Raw genomic sequence first — 16,397 nt, 5'->3', positions numbered from 1 at the left:
CAGGCTGGGGGATGAAGGGACGGAGAGAAGAACTTGGGGGTGCTGGGGGATGAAAAGCTGGACATGAGCCAACAATGTGCACTCACAGCCCAGAAAGCCATCTGTATCCTGGGCTGCATCAAAAGGGGACTATAGGAAGGATGGGGCAATCTCTTTAGCAAGGCCTTTTGTGACAGGACAAGAGGTAATGGTTTTAAACTAAAGGAGGGTAGATTTAGACTGGATATAAGGAAGACATTTTTTACAACGAGGGTGGTGAGGCACTGGAATGGGTTGCCCAGAGAGGTAGCGGAGGCCCCATCCCTAGAGACGTTCCAGGTCAGGTTGGACAGGGCTCTGAGCAACCTGATCTGGCTGAAGATGTCCCTGCTCACTGCAGGGGGGTTGGACTAGATGGTGTCTAAAAGCCCCTTCCAACCCAAAGCATTCTGTGACCCTTCCTATAGTCCCTCTTTAAGCACTGGAAGGCCGCAATAAGGTCTCCCCACGGCCCTCTCTTCTCCAGGCTGAACAACCCCAGCTCTCAGCCAGTCCGGGCAGAAGAGTTGCTCCAGCCCTCGCATCATTTTTGTGGCCTCCTCTGGACCGGCTCCAACAGGCCCATGTCCTTCCTCTGCCGAGGGCTCCAGAGCTGGACGCAGGGCTGCAGGGGGGTCTCACCAGAGCGGAGCAGAGGGGCAGAATCCCCTCCCTCGCCCGCTGCCCACGCTGCTGGGGATGCAGGACCCACCTCATAACATAAGGAAAAAGGAGTTTATTAAGCAAGCCGGTTGCTAAGCCTCGCCGTGCGAGCAGGGTTTCCCCTCCCATCCTTTAGTCCCCTACAGCTGCAGAAAGGCAGAACCCCTTGGAGGACTCAGGCCGCTGCGGAGCACTGAGAGCTGTGGCTAGAGCGGCCCCGTCGGAAGCGGAAGTGATGTCAGTGGCGGGCGCGCGGGGGGTTTCCCGGCTGTACCCAGGGCGGCGGGGACGGCGGGGCTGCCGGTGCCGCCATGGGGGACGATATGGACGTGATCCCCGAGCGGGAGATGAAGGTGAGGGGCGGGGGAGGAGCGGCCGAGCCGTGGGGGCTGACAGGCCGTTTGGCTCAGGCTGGGGCTTGGCTTGGGCCCGGGTCGGGGGGACACGGGCGACTCGGGCCGTGAGGGGAGCGGGGCTCGGCCGGGGCTGTGAAGGGTGACAGGCCCTGGGAGGGACTGGGCTCGGGCCGTGGGGCCGGCAGGCCGGCGGGGGCTGGGGCCGGGGCCGGGGCCGGGGCCGGGCCCTCCCCTTGCGGGGCTTGTGAAGCACTTGGGGACTTTTCGGCCGAGTCTGGTACAGGCCTGTGGAGTGGAAGAGGGGCTGGCATGGCCTGTGGTGGAGCCGGGTCTTGGTAACGCCTGGGGGAGGAGAGGCAGGATGTGAGAGTTGGAGAAACCTTATTTTGGGAGAGGAGCAGTGTGTTTCTAAGTCCTGTCAGCTTGCCTTGTGCTGGGAATCTCTCGCTTTCTGGAACAGCGTGTGTGGTTGGTTGCTGTGGGACAGCGCAGACTGGAGTCTTGCCTTATGGTGCCAGCCTAGCCCATCGCTGCATCTCCTGGTGTGTTACTGTGAGGCTGTGTAAGCAGGGACATGGGGGACAGATTCCTGAAGCCCATGTGGATCTTCGTGCAGCTGCTTTCTGCTCAGGCACCTTCAGAAACAAGGGAGTGGGGCTGTTTGTTTTGCAGAAGTTTCTGAGCTCCTGCAGCCTCCTCAGGTTGCAGGAATGTATTTACTCAGTGCTTTGACAATAATTGGAAGTGAAACTCAGGTGCTTGATTTCAGTTACTGGCATCAGATCCAGCGCTCCATTTGACAACTGGCACCTTGGGAAAAGAGACTCATTCCTAAGGGGAATCTCAGGTTTTGCATGGAAATAGCACAACTGCTGTTTCTTAATTTGGTTTGTGTTTTTGGAGTTTTTCTCTCTCACTTTGATTTTCTCTTCCTGCTTTTGTAAAAGAACAAGGTAAATTATGAGAGAAATGAATGCAAAAACCAAGTCTGATTATACAAAGTAATTACTGGGGGTGGGTGGAAGGAATAACTGTGTGTGTTCTGTGTCATAAATTACAGTAGCAAACAAAGACACATCTAAGCAGATATGTGCTGTGTAGCTTCGTAGCAGCAAGTTTTGCTCAATCGTGTTGTACCTTGTGTTGTACCCTTCTCTTTCTTTTTTCTTCTGTATCTGTTGGCTAGTTCTGGTATGTTTCTGAGAAGGTTCGATATCGCAGACAGATTCGACTCCTACAGGTTTTATGAACGTAGGCACTGTGGAGAAGAGAGATACAGCCAATGGGAAAAAATATGGTGTGATCCCACTCTTTCTTAGATGAGAGAGAAAATACGATGGGATGGCCAGTGGCAGTGTGGGTGTGGACTCTGCAGCTCTTGTGAAGAGGCTTTTCAACTTACTGTCTTAGAGAAGCTGAAGTGAACTATTCCTCTTCACCAGCACATGTACATCTACTTCCCATCTCTCTTACAACAGGATTTTCAGTTCAGAGCACTGAAGAAGGTCCGCATCTTTGATGCTCCAGATGATCTTCCCAAAGAGCGCTCCAGCCTCCTTGCAGTGTCTAACAAATATGGGCTGGTCTTTGCTGGTGGAGGAACCAGCCTGCAGATCTTTCATACTAGAAATCTTCTCATGCAAAACCAGATGGGAGAAGATCCCAATAAAATTGGTAAGGCACACTTGCGTCTCATGGTCTTTGCAGAGAGAGTATTATATGGGTTTTTATGATATGGAGCTCTTGACTTCTGATACAGTCCTTGGCATGTTCTTTCGTGCATTTGAAGTTACCATGTTTTTTTGTGTGAGAAGGCAGGAACAATATTTGCTGTAGCTTTAGCTGAAATAAAGCACAGTTGCTGGGAACACATCACCAAGATGCTCTGTGCTAGCTCCTGTTCAAGTGTCACTCAGGTTTGTTCACCTGTGTTCAGTGCCATAGAGTGAGGTTGACTTCTCCTAACTTAAAATGTACCCCTTTCCGTGCAGCCACATACTCTCTTGGTAGCCAGTCTTTAAGCTGTGAGCCTGTGCATGTATCAGGGATGTGTGCGAGTGGAGGGAGTGAGTTCTTGCACTGAGTTACCTACTCTGACTGAAGGACTGTCCTGCAAGGGAGAAAACGATTGCTGTTCCACCACCTAAGTGCAAAATACACCTAAGTACAAAATGGTTTTCATTCTCCTGTTGTCCTTAGTAACTGTAGCACCTGAGGTATTCATGTGCATACATAAGTAAAACCAAAAACCTGTCCCCTTATTTTATCCTGAGGTTACTGAGGAAGGAAAGTGGAATTTCCTTAGGAATTTGGCAGCTCTTGAGACTGTATTGATAGAGATGAACGGGTTTGCTGTCACTTAGGTTTTCTATATGTTAGCTTTGACAGCGCTGTTAATAGGACTGGTGATTTTTGTATAAACCCCTTCTAATGGTACTATTTTACAAGAACACTTCTTGCTGTTTAAATTTGTCCCCTTCAATCTCTCTTCCTTTCCTTTTGTGTTTTAAGTGGAGAATGTTCAGAGTACCTCGGTTCCCCTGAAGTTTCCTGTGCAGCACCTGGCTCTAAACTGTGATAATCTCACGCTGTCCGTCTGTATGATGTCCAGTGAGATTGGTTCCTTCATCGGCTTTTTTGATGTCCGCACGTTCTTAAATCAGGTAAAGCGTACGCAAAGTGGTGTTTTTCTGTTATTTTTTTCAAGTTACAGCAGGAGGAGAGGCATACCTCGGGTGGGATTTTATGCCCCTCTGTGAGAGGTGTCTTGTAAAGGATTTGTTCAGTGAGCTCAAAATCTGCTTATTTTTATCAGTCATTAATTTATTTATAGGAAGGTCAAAACCGCTTTGCATTATGACCTTGGGAGAACTTGGTTGTGCTCAGTTTCAACTGTCTCGTGTATTTGTCTTTCCTAAAAGGCAAAACAGCAGAAACGTGCATTTGCTTATCACAAACTGGCCAAGGACTCGGGAAGCGCAGCAATGGTCAATGACCTGAAGTGGAACCCCGCTAGTCCCGCCATGGTGGCCATCTGCCTGTCCGATGGCAGCATCTCTGTCCTGCAGGTCACAGACTCTGTGAAAGTGTACGCCACGCTGCCTTCCTCTGTTGCTGTTACATCTGGTGAGTGGCAGCCTTGGATAGCAGACGGAATGTCTGAAGAGCAGAAGCAGACTGATAGGTGTAAAAAGACAGGCCATTTGTCTGGGGAGGAGGTTTCTTTAAAAAAAATGCTTCACAGAAAGGAAGGATTTAAACTTCCTAAGACTCGGAAAATGTGTTGCAATTTAACAGCTCTTTCCTGGTCGATTGGAGATGCTGCATCTTGTGAATTAGAGTCAAATGTGCCCACCTGTGGTTTGTGCTGTCTCAGACTTGACTGTCATTTCCAAGGAAGTGTGCAAATAAGAGTCATCATCTGTTGCTTTTTGATCTGTGCCGTCTTGCTTTCTCTGTGACTGGATGATTCCCTGTTTGTTTAATTCAGATTCATGTTTTTTGGAGGCGGGGGGGTGGAAATTGTGGTATTAATTTATTGGCCCTGCTTTTGTGGGGCCTTGTAACTCTCCAGTTCCTTAGTGCTAATGAAATTCTCTGGTTTTTTGCTTAGTTTGTTGGAGCCCGAAGGGGAAACAACTGGCTGTAGGGAGGCAAAATGGCACCGTGGTGCAATATCTGCCTGTAAGTATTGGTGGTGGTAAGGCCTTATGTCTGATCACTAGTTTGCAATATGCTTTATTTTCTTTGCATCACAAGCTACGGGAATTTGGTTGGGTGGCACATCGTATGAGCTGTGAGAAACTGCCCAAGCACTTCAGTAATATTGAAGTGTCTTAGACCAATGTGGGGTTTAGTTTAAGGTTTGCCCCACCACTGAAAGGTCATGATTTCAGAGTGGCACATGATGAGGGTTGAAGAGTGGGTGAGTTGCTCTAAAGCAGGTCTCTGGGCTTTCTGCAAAACTTGCAGTTGGCTTTGTTTGGTGGCTTTTTCTTTGTATTTAAGAGTAGTTTTATTTGCAGAATCTGCAGGAGAAGAAAGTAATCCCTTGTCCTCCCTTTTATGACTCGGACAATCCTGTTAAAGGTACATCTTTTTATTTCTTTTTAACTTGTTTTCTCTCTTAAAATATTTTCACTCATTCCTCCCGATGTTGTTTTTAGTTATAGCAGCCATATACTGCACAGGTTATGTAATTACAATGTGACTTTTAAATATTTGAAAAAAAATTATATGCTTTATCTCTTGGTTATGTAGAAAAATTACCAGTTGGACAGAGCCTTGTCTATTTCTAGAATGTTTTAAGTATGCATTTTAAAAGCTATTTTTTGCTCATCGATGTGATAGACAGTACTGTCACAAGTAATCTCCCTTTAGCATGAAGATTTAACTGCATATAAATGCCGTTCTCATATTTTCTGTGACTTTCATCTCATCATTTTGACTCTTCAATAAAATGTCAAAGCAGTAAGTTTAGAAAAGCACAAACACTTCATTTGGATATGCCAAAATGTCATCCATGTCTGGGAACACTGGCGTTGTCTTGCCTGTGATATTGTCAAGCAAAACAGATCTATTTTTTTGGTTTGTGTTTGAAATTTCTGGGATCAAATAGCTTTTGCCCCCTAATGAGATTGATGCTCTGGAGACAGATCATTGACATTCTTTATCCTGGTAGTTTGGAAGTTACTGATTCCTTATTTGCTTCTTTGTCATTTGCTGTTGTGTGCTGTGCACAGTTAAGACACAAGGAAGTATCATTCTGACGTGTTTCTGGCTGAGGTGTTTGTTTCCTCTCTTTCAGTTTTGGATGTACTGTGGATTGGCACCTATGTCTTTACTATTGTGTATGCAGCGGCTGATGGGACGCTGGAAACGCCTCCAGAAGTGGTCATAGCCATATTGCCTGTAAGTGCCAGCAAGTCACAATGACGGAAATCTTTGTTGCTTGGTTTTGACTTGTTTGTTACGATGGCAAGTTGCTTTTATTATTCCTACTGGCATCATGTAGAATTTGAGTTTGGTAGTGCTGCAAATCATGGTTTGGGGGCTGGGGGAGTTGAGTGGAGGAAGTAGCATCCACTTGAAAACCGATCAGTAACCTGTTCTCTGCCGAGATCAAATTATGGCATGAAGACTTTTAGCCTCGGAAATAAACACTTGGAAGAAATCCTTACCTGATGCAGAGTCCTGATTTTTTTTTTTGTTTGTTTAGGTTAGGGAGATTTTTTAGGCCTGATGATATGGTCTTATTTAGTATCAGGTTATTTATTGTTGGAGGGGTTGTGATATCTAAACCCCCTGGTAACCTCTTTCTTTTCCCTTTACCTTTTGGAGGAGGGTTTCAGTTTGTTTGCTTCGTTCTTTGTTTTTCAAATGGTCTTACGATGCCTGTTCTCACTTCAAGTATGTGGCAATTATTGCTGTACCTGGAGGCAGTTGTGTTTATGGGAGATTACTTGATTTCCACAATGGAAGGTAAATTATCAATGTTGGCCTTACAGAAAAAGGAAGAGAAGCGACCAGAGAAGTTTGTGAATTTCATGGAGCCTTGCTATGGGAGCTGCTCAGAGAGACAGCATCATTACTTCCTCAACTATGTTGAGGAATGGTGAGTGGCAGGAATCGTAGCAAAGTCTTTCCCTTGTTATGCATGTCTGAGTGATCAGTGCTGCTCAGTATGTTGTGTTCCTCCCTTTTGTAAACTGTATAGTACCTGAATATGAGACAAAGGAAATTGTTCTTTTGAAAACACTTTGTGTAAGTACAGCTCATTTCTCCTGCATGCGTTGTCTCCATGCCAACATACTCATTTGTCTGGTGAGAATACATATTATTAATATCTGTCGTAACAATTTTCCTTGAGATTGTAAGTCATGGGTTGGGTAAAGCATGACCTTTTGTCTTGCTTAATTGTGTTTCTATGTGAAGAATCTGCTTCTAACTTTTCAACCACCTGACTTGGATCGTCATTATCTATGATGATGGAGTGGCTGTCAAATCATTGGTTGGCAAAGGCTTTGAGCTCCTGGTGACTAGTGTTAAAGGAAAAACAATGTTCTGCAGTGATGTAGCAAGATATGTTTCCCTCATCTTGGGAGGAAGAGTCAGCTTCATATTGTTGTAACTGTAGTCCTGGTTACGAATTTGTATAGATGACAATGAATTGTGGAGCTGGGGACCTTGCTGTGGAATGTCATGTTGGTTTTAACCTATTTGTTTCTATGCTTACAGGGATCTAGTTCTGGCAGCTTCAGCAGCTTCCACAGAAGTCAGCATTCTTGCCAGGCAAGGGGATCAGGTAATATTTTGTTCTTATTGTGTTTGTGCATGTGTACCACCTCTTTCTCAAAAATCTAACCAAGTATAACCTATGTAAGACCTGGAATACAATGAGATGGTATAGTTTTAAAAAACACCTCAAAAGCAAACAAAATCCCTTTCTTTTTACATCGGAGTTGTACAGAATCTTAAGATAAACGTAATTCTTAGAGGAACAAGAGATCCAAGTGACACAAAACAAGGGACGATAAACAGACACACAGTATATTGTGAACCAAGTACCAGAAGTCTATTTTTTGTGATTCACTAGGCAGTCTCAAAATTTGGTGACGCTCGCTATAATGAAGTGATTCATGTGAGGTCACCATTTGGGGTTAAACAGTAAAACTGTCTGACCTTAACTCTGATGTGCAATGATGTGTGAGAAGTCACATACAGGTCTTCTAAAGGCCCTGATACTTCTGGCATTTCTTAATCTGACAAATTTAAGTAGGTGCTCTCTAACTGTCTTTGTAGTCTTATCTTTCAACACTAGTAGGCTAGAGTTCTGAAGAAGGCTGATCACAGGAAAGCAGTATTCAAATTAATAATCCTACTTTTTGCAGAACTGGGAATCATGGGTTTTGGAGGACTCCAGCAGAGCAGAACTTCCTGTGACAGATAAGAGCGATGATACTCTGCCTGTTGGTGTTGCCGTAGACTACACCAGTAACATGCCTATCCCGATCAGTAAGTCTTGTTAGTCTTTCCTGTGGAATACTCCAATAATAGCAAGATATGAGGGATTTTTTGAGGGCCTGGTTCTCAGGGAAATCATTCTGAAAGGGAGACCGACACAGAGAACACCTCCTGCCTTTTTATACCAAGCCCACAGCACATGTGGGCTTACTTCTGTGTGAGGCTTATAATGGCAAAGTGTTAAATACAGCTCTTCCTCAAAGCTTTCAGCAGCCTGGGACACTACACTAACAGACATGGCAAACAAAGCACCTGAGTTATGTCTGTGTTTCACAGAGCCGGAATAATAGTGAGTTTAAAGGAGTCATATTCTAACATTGGGAATTTCAGACTGCCTGTGATGTTTTCTTTATTCTTGTAGCTTATGTCGTTTGCAGAACTGTTTTGTATGAAGTACATTTGCACTGATCTAAAAGAAAAGTGGCTTAGTTTCTAAGCCAGAAAAAGCGAAGATCCTTGAGGTGACTGCATAGGTTTTAATTCAGTATTAAAGCACAGGCCTGTACTGACGGAACCCTTCTGTGCTTTGCATCTAGCCAGTCGCATTATTGCTGTACCTTCTGTGCTGCCTGAAGGCTCTTCAAAGCACCTCGTCAGAGGCTGAAACTGAAGATACATCTGAGCTATTGTGTTCTACCTTAGTGAATTCTGAAAACTCTCCCTTGAAACCCAGAGACAGATTGAAATAGAGATGCCTTCAGGCAGAGTGGAAGGTACTGCAGTCAGGAGTTCCTGAAGAGCACAGGAGGGTGCCGATTAACTGAGAACTTTACCTGAATGAAAACCTACAGAAGGGGATTGAGGTCAAACTTTGTAATTGAATGCAAAATTGAATTTGAAGCATGTTCTCTGTTAATCTATACAGTTATTGGATTAAGGAATCTGTCAGGACAGCTTTTTTTAAGCCCAGGTTTTGCTGCCTTAGAGTTTTTAGAAAGGTTTTTGGAGAAGCTTTTTGCTAACGCATTCTCTGCATTCTCACGGAGTGCAGTCAGCTTGCTTTTGGCTGCACATTAATTGGCTTTGCAGTTCACAGCAAGTTTGGGTTGCAAAGAAACCTCATTTGTCCTGGAGCTTGCCCTTCCCTAGCATGCTTTTTCTGAAGAACCAATAAGTAGAAAAACATGGCCATCCACTGCGCTGCCTGACAAACAAAGCACCGTGATTATAGCAGACTTTTCCTGCATCCTGGATTTGTTGGGGTTTTATGCTTAATTAAGCACAGTTAAACCATTATGGAAAATTTTTTAGAGATATAGTGAGTGGTTTGGGGCCTTTAACTGTGCTGAGACTATCTGAACTGAAGCAGACTCTATGGTCAAAGCTGCAGCTGCACAGAACACAAGTATTTTATATCAGAGGTTCAGATCATCAGGATGTTTGTTTGATGTTGGCTTTCCTTAAAGTGAAAAAGCTTTCTATCTAGCAGTGCTCTTTTGTACTTTATGTATATGAATGTTAACGATGTGACAAGACCCAATGGAATGTGGGGATTTTAGAAAGGCATAAAGGATTAAAGGAGGGAGCAGTGTATAGGTGGAAGAAAGGACTATTTTGACATAAGAAAAAGCTTGGCACAGGAATTCATGGTTGAAAGTTGGGCTTTGTCATTCGGGAGATGACATTTGATTGTCAAAATAACCCTGCATCTATGAATTTATGAAACATGAAGCCAGGAATAGGAAGGAATAAAGAAGGAAAAAAAGAGTTTAGCATTCATGGAGAAGCAAAGGAACAAAGATGCAAGTGAAAGCAAGAAGGGAGAAACATAAAAAATATTGTTCTAATCAAGTCACGTGAAGGTGCCAATGCCAGTAGGAACAGAACAGAAAATTTTGGCTGCAGGACTTACATATGTGATCTCTGGTCTGGCAGGTGATGAGAAGACCCTTGCTCCAGCTCCAGTTCTGATCCTGCTCTCTACAGATGGTGTGCTCTGCCCATTTTACATGATCAATCAAAACCCGGGGGTCAGATCACTTATTGTGACCCCAGAGCCGTTGCTGTTAGCAGGGGAGAGAGTTCCGAAATCAGCAGGTAAGTGCTCCAGTGGGTTAGGAAAACAGTTGCATTTGTGGATCTTTGTCATCTTCATCTGTCAGTTTGGTATTCAGACATGTATGTGGTCACAGAATTTTTTTTTTTCTTTATAATGATAATGGGGAGCAGTTCTTGAGTGTTTTGTGCTCCCAGGACTGTTCTCTCTTTCGTGCATCAGTATGAAATTATCTAGTCCTGTTCATTATATGGGATCTCAAGCACGTTGCAGACTGTGCACTTAGACTCTACTGTGCAATCAACCTTTGGGGAACAGGGCCAAAGAAGTTCTAGGAAGTCCTTTGCCCAGCTTTGGAGTGTATGACTGGAACTGCAGCAGTGACTGCAGGCTCTCTCTGCCTGGGGACAAGGAGGAAGCACTGTGCAGACCCAGAGTGCAGTCTGCATGCTGCAGAAAGGTGATGGTTTTCCACTGTATGTTTTGCCACAGGAGGCCATAATATGAACTACAGTGTTTGGCGGCAGCAAAAGCTTATTTAAATAAAGCTTTCTGCAGCACTGTGAAAATTATGTTAGCAGGTGAAGAGTAGTAGTTTTACCCGAGTTATATATGTGTTACCATATGCAGTGTCCAGTAGGCAGTTTCCTATGTTGGGGTAATCAGGTAAGCTGATTGTTTTGTTTGTCTGCATGCATGCAGTAATAACTGCAAACCCACCTTTTTCCTCCCTAAGCCCAAATTTGCTTCTCCTTCCCCCCACCAAATGCTTTTGTTTGGCAGCCTGCCTTTCTGCAGCACTGGCTGACTTGTGTGCTGACAGCCTGTTTTATTTGAGATGGCAGGAACCTCATGAAAATCAATGGAGAAAGGTGAAGCCTTTTCACAGGGAATTCCAGACAACATTAATCTAGACAGACCATAGTATCGATCGTGGCTTGGAGTTTGTGCAATTTCTGTACTGCTTACTGGGTTAGGGGACTGGAAGCTTGGCTCTGTCATCTCTCTTCCTCACCGTACCGTCTGTCCAGTGAGCGAGATAGTGCTGAACTGTCTCCATCAGAGAGCATTTGGCCCTGCAATATCTTCTTGCATTAGTCAGTGCAGCCAAATGAGTTTGTTTCTTCTCCATTTGTTTTTCTGCAGGAAGTAGTGCCACAACTCCAACCACTCCTCCAACTTCTTTAAAGCCTGACCAGGTACCAGGTGTTGCTCCTACTGCGCCTGCCTCAAGTCAGCCTCCTGCGGGGGGTGGAGCAGCTGCTTTTTCCTTTATGCCTTCAACTGTGAAGATGCCTGGCACTACCAGCAGTGATCCTCCACCTTACCCCTTTGCCACTGATGCCTCCAGACAAGCCCCAGCTCCCAGTCTGACTGGAGCAGCAATGTTCTCTTTCTCCTCTGCTTCTCCAAAGGCATCCATGACTCCCACTCCTTCTGTAGGCACCACTACAGCTACTGCCACCTCCTTTTTGTTTGGATCCATGAACTTTAAACCAGCTGCAGACAGCTCACCTGGGCCACCACTGTCGTCTACACCTGTTGCACAGAAGTCGTCTTTTGCCCCTTCAGCTTCTTCAGTTAAAGTGAACCTCAATGAGAAGTAAATAAATAAGTAGTTAATGCAGTGGCTGGATAATTGTTAAATTGTTCCAGGCATGGACAGTGCATGGTGGTTCTGAAGATGCTTTCTGGCTTTTTACCCTGACAGGTGTTCCCCATGCTCCCAAGGAAGCACTGAGGAGGCCTCTCTTTATCCAAGACATAGCCATCTTGGCTGTAAAAACCTTCCCATGCTAGAAGTTGTGTTTGTGGGCAAAATGTTAATCAAGGGACGATGCCAATAATTAGACTGATAATTTGCCAAATTGCCAGCGACCTAGTGTTTTCATGTCTTTGCTTTATAGACATCAAACGGTAATTCCATGCCTTGGTTTGATGCAAATCATGGTTAAAGTCTCCTGGAAAACACTGGGATTTGAAATCCTTTATGCCTGGGACTGATTCAGTGTGGTGCTGATAGTTTCTTTGACTGAAGGTTCCTTACCCCCAACCTAAAGAGGAACTTGCAGAGCTGAGAGGAAGCTGTACCCACAGTTAATGGATTTCTTTTCCACTCCCGTGTTCAGTGGAGAAGGTGCCACACCTTTTGGTTTTGTTCCTAAATGGATGCTTGGTCCCTGAACACAGGATCGGAAATCTCCAGAGCTTGTTCATGCCAACTGGAAGAAAACTAATATTGAGTAGAAACTATGCAAAATGGATTTGAGTGATGAATGTTCTCAGATTTCATATACCCACTCTTCCCTCCAGCTCCTGAGACTTGCTCTCTTTTTTTAGAAAGAACGGTTTAAAACACAGAGCTATGTTAATTGCAGCTGCTTTCTACGGAGAGCAATTTTCATGTAAATGCATCATAAGAAATTTCTGATGGCTTAAATGATTATTTTTTAATTAGAAAAATCTTTACTACGCCAGATCTGATGGTAGCTCTTATGGCTTTTTAAATGTTATATTTTATGTATAGAGCAAATGATATGCTTGTGAATTGGCTGAATATTTAAATTGGCTGCCTTGAGGAGCTGAGTTTGCAGATGAATGGAAAATCGTATTTTCTTGCAGAATTTCTGTTGTTAGCCTTGCTGCAAGGATGGCACTGAACGGCAGCTCAGACTTGCTATAGTTGGTGCTCTGGTGTAAAATGGTGAGGTGCATTTTGATGCAGGGTAGCACTTTTTGCTGGCATTTAGCTTTTGCTCAGTGAGTGAGTCCATGGTAGCAGTCTTCGTGGTTCCACATATTCAGAAATTATATGAATGGTTCCTTCCCACTACCTCCAGAAACTACACTTGTTATTTTGTATCTGGAGATTGAGTAGTTGTTGACTGCAGAGGATGTTAATTCATTGGAACTCAGTCCTTCTTTTTGAATGGAGGGAAACAGCCAGGACCTGTTCAGAGCTGAAAGATGTTCTGTTTTCTGTTGCAGGTTCACTGCTGTAGACACCTCTTCTCCCACTAGCAGCAGTGGTCAATGCACTTCCACAATGTTTTCATTCTCAACCACTTCAAAAACTGCTTCTGGAGGTCCTCTGAGCCAGTCCACACCCCTCGCAGCCTCCCCTACCACACCACTGAAGGCTTCGACCCCTGTGCCTGCCGCAGGTAGGAGTCTGATGCATATTGTTGGGAATAATGTGTTATAATCAATGGCCTAAAAGTTTTAGGACAGAGTGAGCTTCATTTGACTTTTCTTCCTTGTTTTTCCTGCTGCTTTACCTGATGCAGCAGACCTCCTGATTTGCATACCGTAATGATGTGATGGACTTAGTACTGAAACTGAGTTTTTCCATTTGTGTACTTTGTTCCCCAGAGAGCCATATGCAAAATGAATATATTCAGCTTCTCAAGTTTATTCAGAAGTTTTGGCATTTTCAGTGCTCAGTAATACAGCTCTGGTTATGAATGTTTCTGAGCAGTCACACAAATCGGTGCCTTATCTTGCATCTGGAGTGACTGGAGTTCAAAATGGTCACAAATGAGTTTAAACTAGATAGCACTCATTTGTTAGTAGAATAATATTCCATCTCTCAAATGGTGGTGTGACTGGGGGTCTTGAGGTCCTTCAGGAGTGGTTCAGGCAGATATGGCGGAGTGGCAGTTGTTACCGTTAGCGGAGAAGTTGGATGGGAGTAAAACAGCATCTAAGGAAGGTGTGTTCTTGCACTGGGGCCCATAGCGCTTTGCTTTTGGATTTGACAGTGGTGATTATGGTTGTGTCTGATCACGACCTGTTTTCTCAAGCTTTGTATAAGTTCTTAAATTACTGTTGCTTTTTTTAAATCCCAGTGGCACGTCCTGCTCAAAACATGCCTTCAGCTTCTTTACTACAGAAGACAGCCAAAATCACCCCATCTGCAGCAAAGCCAAGCTCTACTCAGGTAATGGGAACTTGAGTGGATTCTTTAAAGGGTGAATGTTTTCCATGGCTCATGAATTGCTTAGAATTCATTGGACTGAATGGCTATTTTTAGGTTGAAGAACTACCTACCTTTTGACATTAAAACAGTAGCAAATCTGTGGGACTAAATGTTCTATACATGGCTTTAGAGAGCTGTGTTTTGATGTATGTTGTCTTAATCAGAGTTGTAGAAACTAATTCTTCCTGTTGTTATGGAAATGAGGTTTCACAACCTTCCTAGCTAATAAGCAGTCAAGAGGTGCCTTGACTGTGTGTTAAGAGACACACCAAGTTTGTTCGGTATTAAAATCAAAGCAGTAATACAGAGCAGCACACAAAGATTTCTTTTGCTTTCTTAAAACTTTAGCCACATATCTTCAGGTAGTCTGCAGTCCTACTTCACGCGTGCACATACCAGTCTTGGTTTACTCTGTATCTAGTATTTATGCTTATGACAGTTGTCTCCCTGGTGACTGGTGTCTGAATGGAGTTTCTAACAGCAGGCCTTTTTTGATATTCTAAGCTTCCTGTTGCTAAGGATATACCCCTAATACTGTATTTGGTTTTGGTTGGTTTGGTTTTTTTTTTTTCCAGGGCAAATCAGCACTCCCTAGCACAGCTTTAGAGAAACAGGCCCACCAGTGGAAGGATTCAGATCCTGTCATAGCAGGAATCAGAGAGGAGGTGAGATTTTCAAGCAGTTTTCTTCATTTTAGAAGCTGTAAGATCACTGTATAGGTATTCAGACACTTATTTTCAGTTCACCTCTGTTCTGATGGTGTCTGTAAGTAGTTTGGGAATCAGAATGGAAATATTTCCCAAGGCAACCAGCCTGCTTTGTTATTGCTGTTTGTGTGTCCTGTTCGGTCATCTTTAATTTCAGTCACTGTGCTAGAAAATGTAGATATTCTTTCCTGTTAATGTTCAAGAGGAATTTCCTGCTTTGGCTGCAAAGTGACAGGTGTTTATGGTGTAGTAGAAACATTATCCAAGAGCTGCGACATTTGTTCCAGACCCAGTGTGTTTCAGTGGCTGCACTTTCTTCTGCTTGACTTTGTAGATAGCACATTTTCAAAAGGAGATGGAGGAACTGAAGGCCCGGACTTCCAAAGCCTGTTTCCAAGTTGGTACTCCAGAGGAAATGAAGATGTTACGAACTGAGTCAGATGATCTTCATACCTTCCTCTTGGAAATTAAAGAGACAACAGAGGTGAGCAGAGTATCTTCCAACTGTTTAGCTCCTCAGCAATGGCTGTTTCTCACCTGATGTTCCTACTTAACCTGGTAAAGCTGAGCTGATGTAGGTGGAACATCTGATTATGCTGCTTTAATATGGGAGTGACTTGCATTTGTACTTTCAGGCAGACTCTTGCAGAAGCCCCTGTGCTAGAGGTGGCAATGAAAAAATGTTACTTTGAACCTTGTCCATCTGTTCTATTTCTGTTTGCAGTCACTTCATGGAGATATTAGTATTCTGAAGACAACCTTGCTGGAGGGATTTGCAGGGGTAGAAGAGGCTAGAGAACAGAATGAACGGAATCATAGCTCGGGGTATTTACACTTGCTGTATAAGAAACCTTTGGATCCCAAGAGTGAAGCACAGCTTCAGGTATGAAGCATGTCAGCCAACTTCTAACCTAGAGTTTTAAATAAAATAAAACTGAGGCTTGCACATGCAAGTGCCCAGCAGTTTTGTTCTGCCCTAGATATTTGCTATTTCAGCACAGTCTAGTAAAAGTGTGATGAGCTTTGTTTTCCATGAGTTTGCAAGATGTGCTGAAAATCCTCTCCTAAAGCTCCTCTGTGGTGCTGCCATTTGCAGTGATGATTCAAAACTCCTGGTGATGGGAAGTAGTTCACCTGAGATCCAAATCTATTCTAAGCTTAGAATGTGACTCTTGACATCCTGTTCCTTCTCAGCCTGTAGTGTTTGCTATGGGATTTCAGTTAAAAGAATATTCTTTTTTTTTCCAACACTTTGTAAAAGAGTTCTTGGAATTATTTTTATCTTCAGCAAGTGCCTTATGGAACAACGTGATGACTTATTATGACTTACAGAATTGTGTGGTTAATTTCATGGATGGTGGAGCATAAAGCTAAATGACATTCTAAAAGCTGGAGGAGCACAAATGAAAATAACCAGCAGTACATAAAGAGGCTTTCAAAGACACGAAGGAAACTAGGGGTGAAGCACTCTTTTCGTTACAGTTCTGGTGATGAGAGGGCTATTTAGCCCTAAGCAAAATAGATTGAATGTGCCCTACAAATTATATTTGGTCTTTTATACGCTTATAATTTCCCCTCAAGAAGTTTGACTAGCAGGCTGAAGATATAATTGAATGTCATCTTTGTTACGGTAGGTATCAAGAGCATGCACACAG

General features: G+C 43.9%; 1 protein-coding gene across 5 annotated transcripts in view; it reads left to right on the top strand.

The window, feature by feature from the left end:
- The first annotated feature begins 895 nt into the window (after window positions 1-895).
- Window positions 896-16,397, top strand: part of NUP214 (nucleoporin 214) — a 45,151-nt gene continuing 29,649 nt past the window's right edge. For all 5 annotated transcript variants that reach the window (XM_064469219.1, XM_064469218.1, XM_064469216.1 and 2 more), the window contains exons 1-17: window positions 896-1,034; window positions 2,516-2,711; window positions 3,549-3,700; window positions 3,959-4,163; window positions 4,651-4,721; window positions 5,063-5,126; window positions 5,845-5,948; window positions 6,545-6,651; window positions 7,275-7,341; window positions 7,928-8,051; window positions 9,936-10,097; window positions 11,203-11,659; window positions 13,045-13,220; window positions 13,905-13,996; window positions 14,611-14,700; window positions 15,077-15,226; window positions 15,467-15,625. In XM_064469219.1, the coding sequence (XP_064325289.1) occupies window positions 993-1,034; window positions 2,516-2,711; window positions 3,549-3,700; window positions 3,959-4,163; window positions 4,651-4,721; window positions 5,063-5,126; window positions 5,845-5,948; window positions 6,545-6,651; window positions 7,275-7,341; window positions 7,928-8,051; window positions 9,936-10,097; window positions 11,203-11,659; window positions 13,045-13,220; window positions 13,905-13,996; window positions 14,611-14,700; window positions 15,077-15,226; window positions 15,467-15,625 (2,418 nt within the window). In that variant the 5' untranslated portion in view covers window positions 896-992. The remainder of the gene's footprint in view (window positions 1,035-2,515; window positions 2,712-3,548; window positions 3,701-3,958; window positions 4,164-4,650; window positions 4,722-5,062; window positions 5,127-5,844; window positions 5,949-6,544; window positions 6,652-7,274; window positions 7,342-7,927; window positions 8,052-9,935; window positions 10,098-11,202; window positions 11,660-13,044; window positions 13,221-13,904; window positions 13,997-14,610; window positions 14,701-15,076; window positions 15,227-15,466; window positions 15,626-16,397) is intronic.

Source organism: Phalacrocorax carbo, chromosome 18 (assembly GCF_963921805.1).
Source record: "Phalacrocorax carbo chromosome 18, bPhaCar2.1, whole genome shotgun sequence".
Lineage (NCBI taxonomy): Eukaryota > Metazoa > Chordata > Aves > Suliformes > Phalacrocoracidae > Phalacrocorax > Phalacrocorax carbo.
Note: the sequence above shows the minus strand (reverse complement) of the source record. Positions and strands in the feature narration are given on the sequence as shown.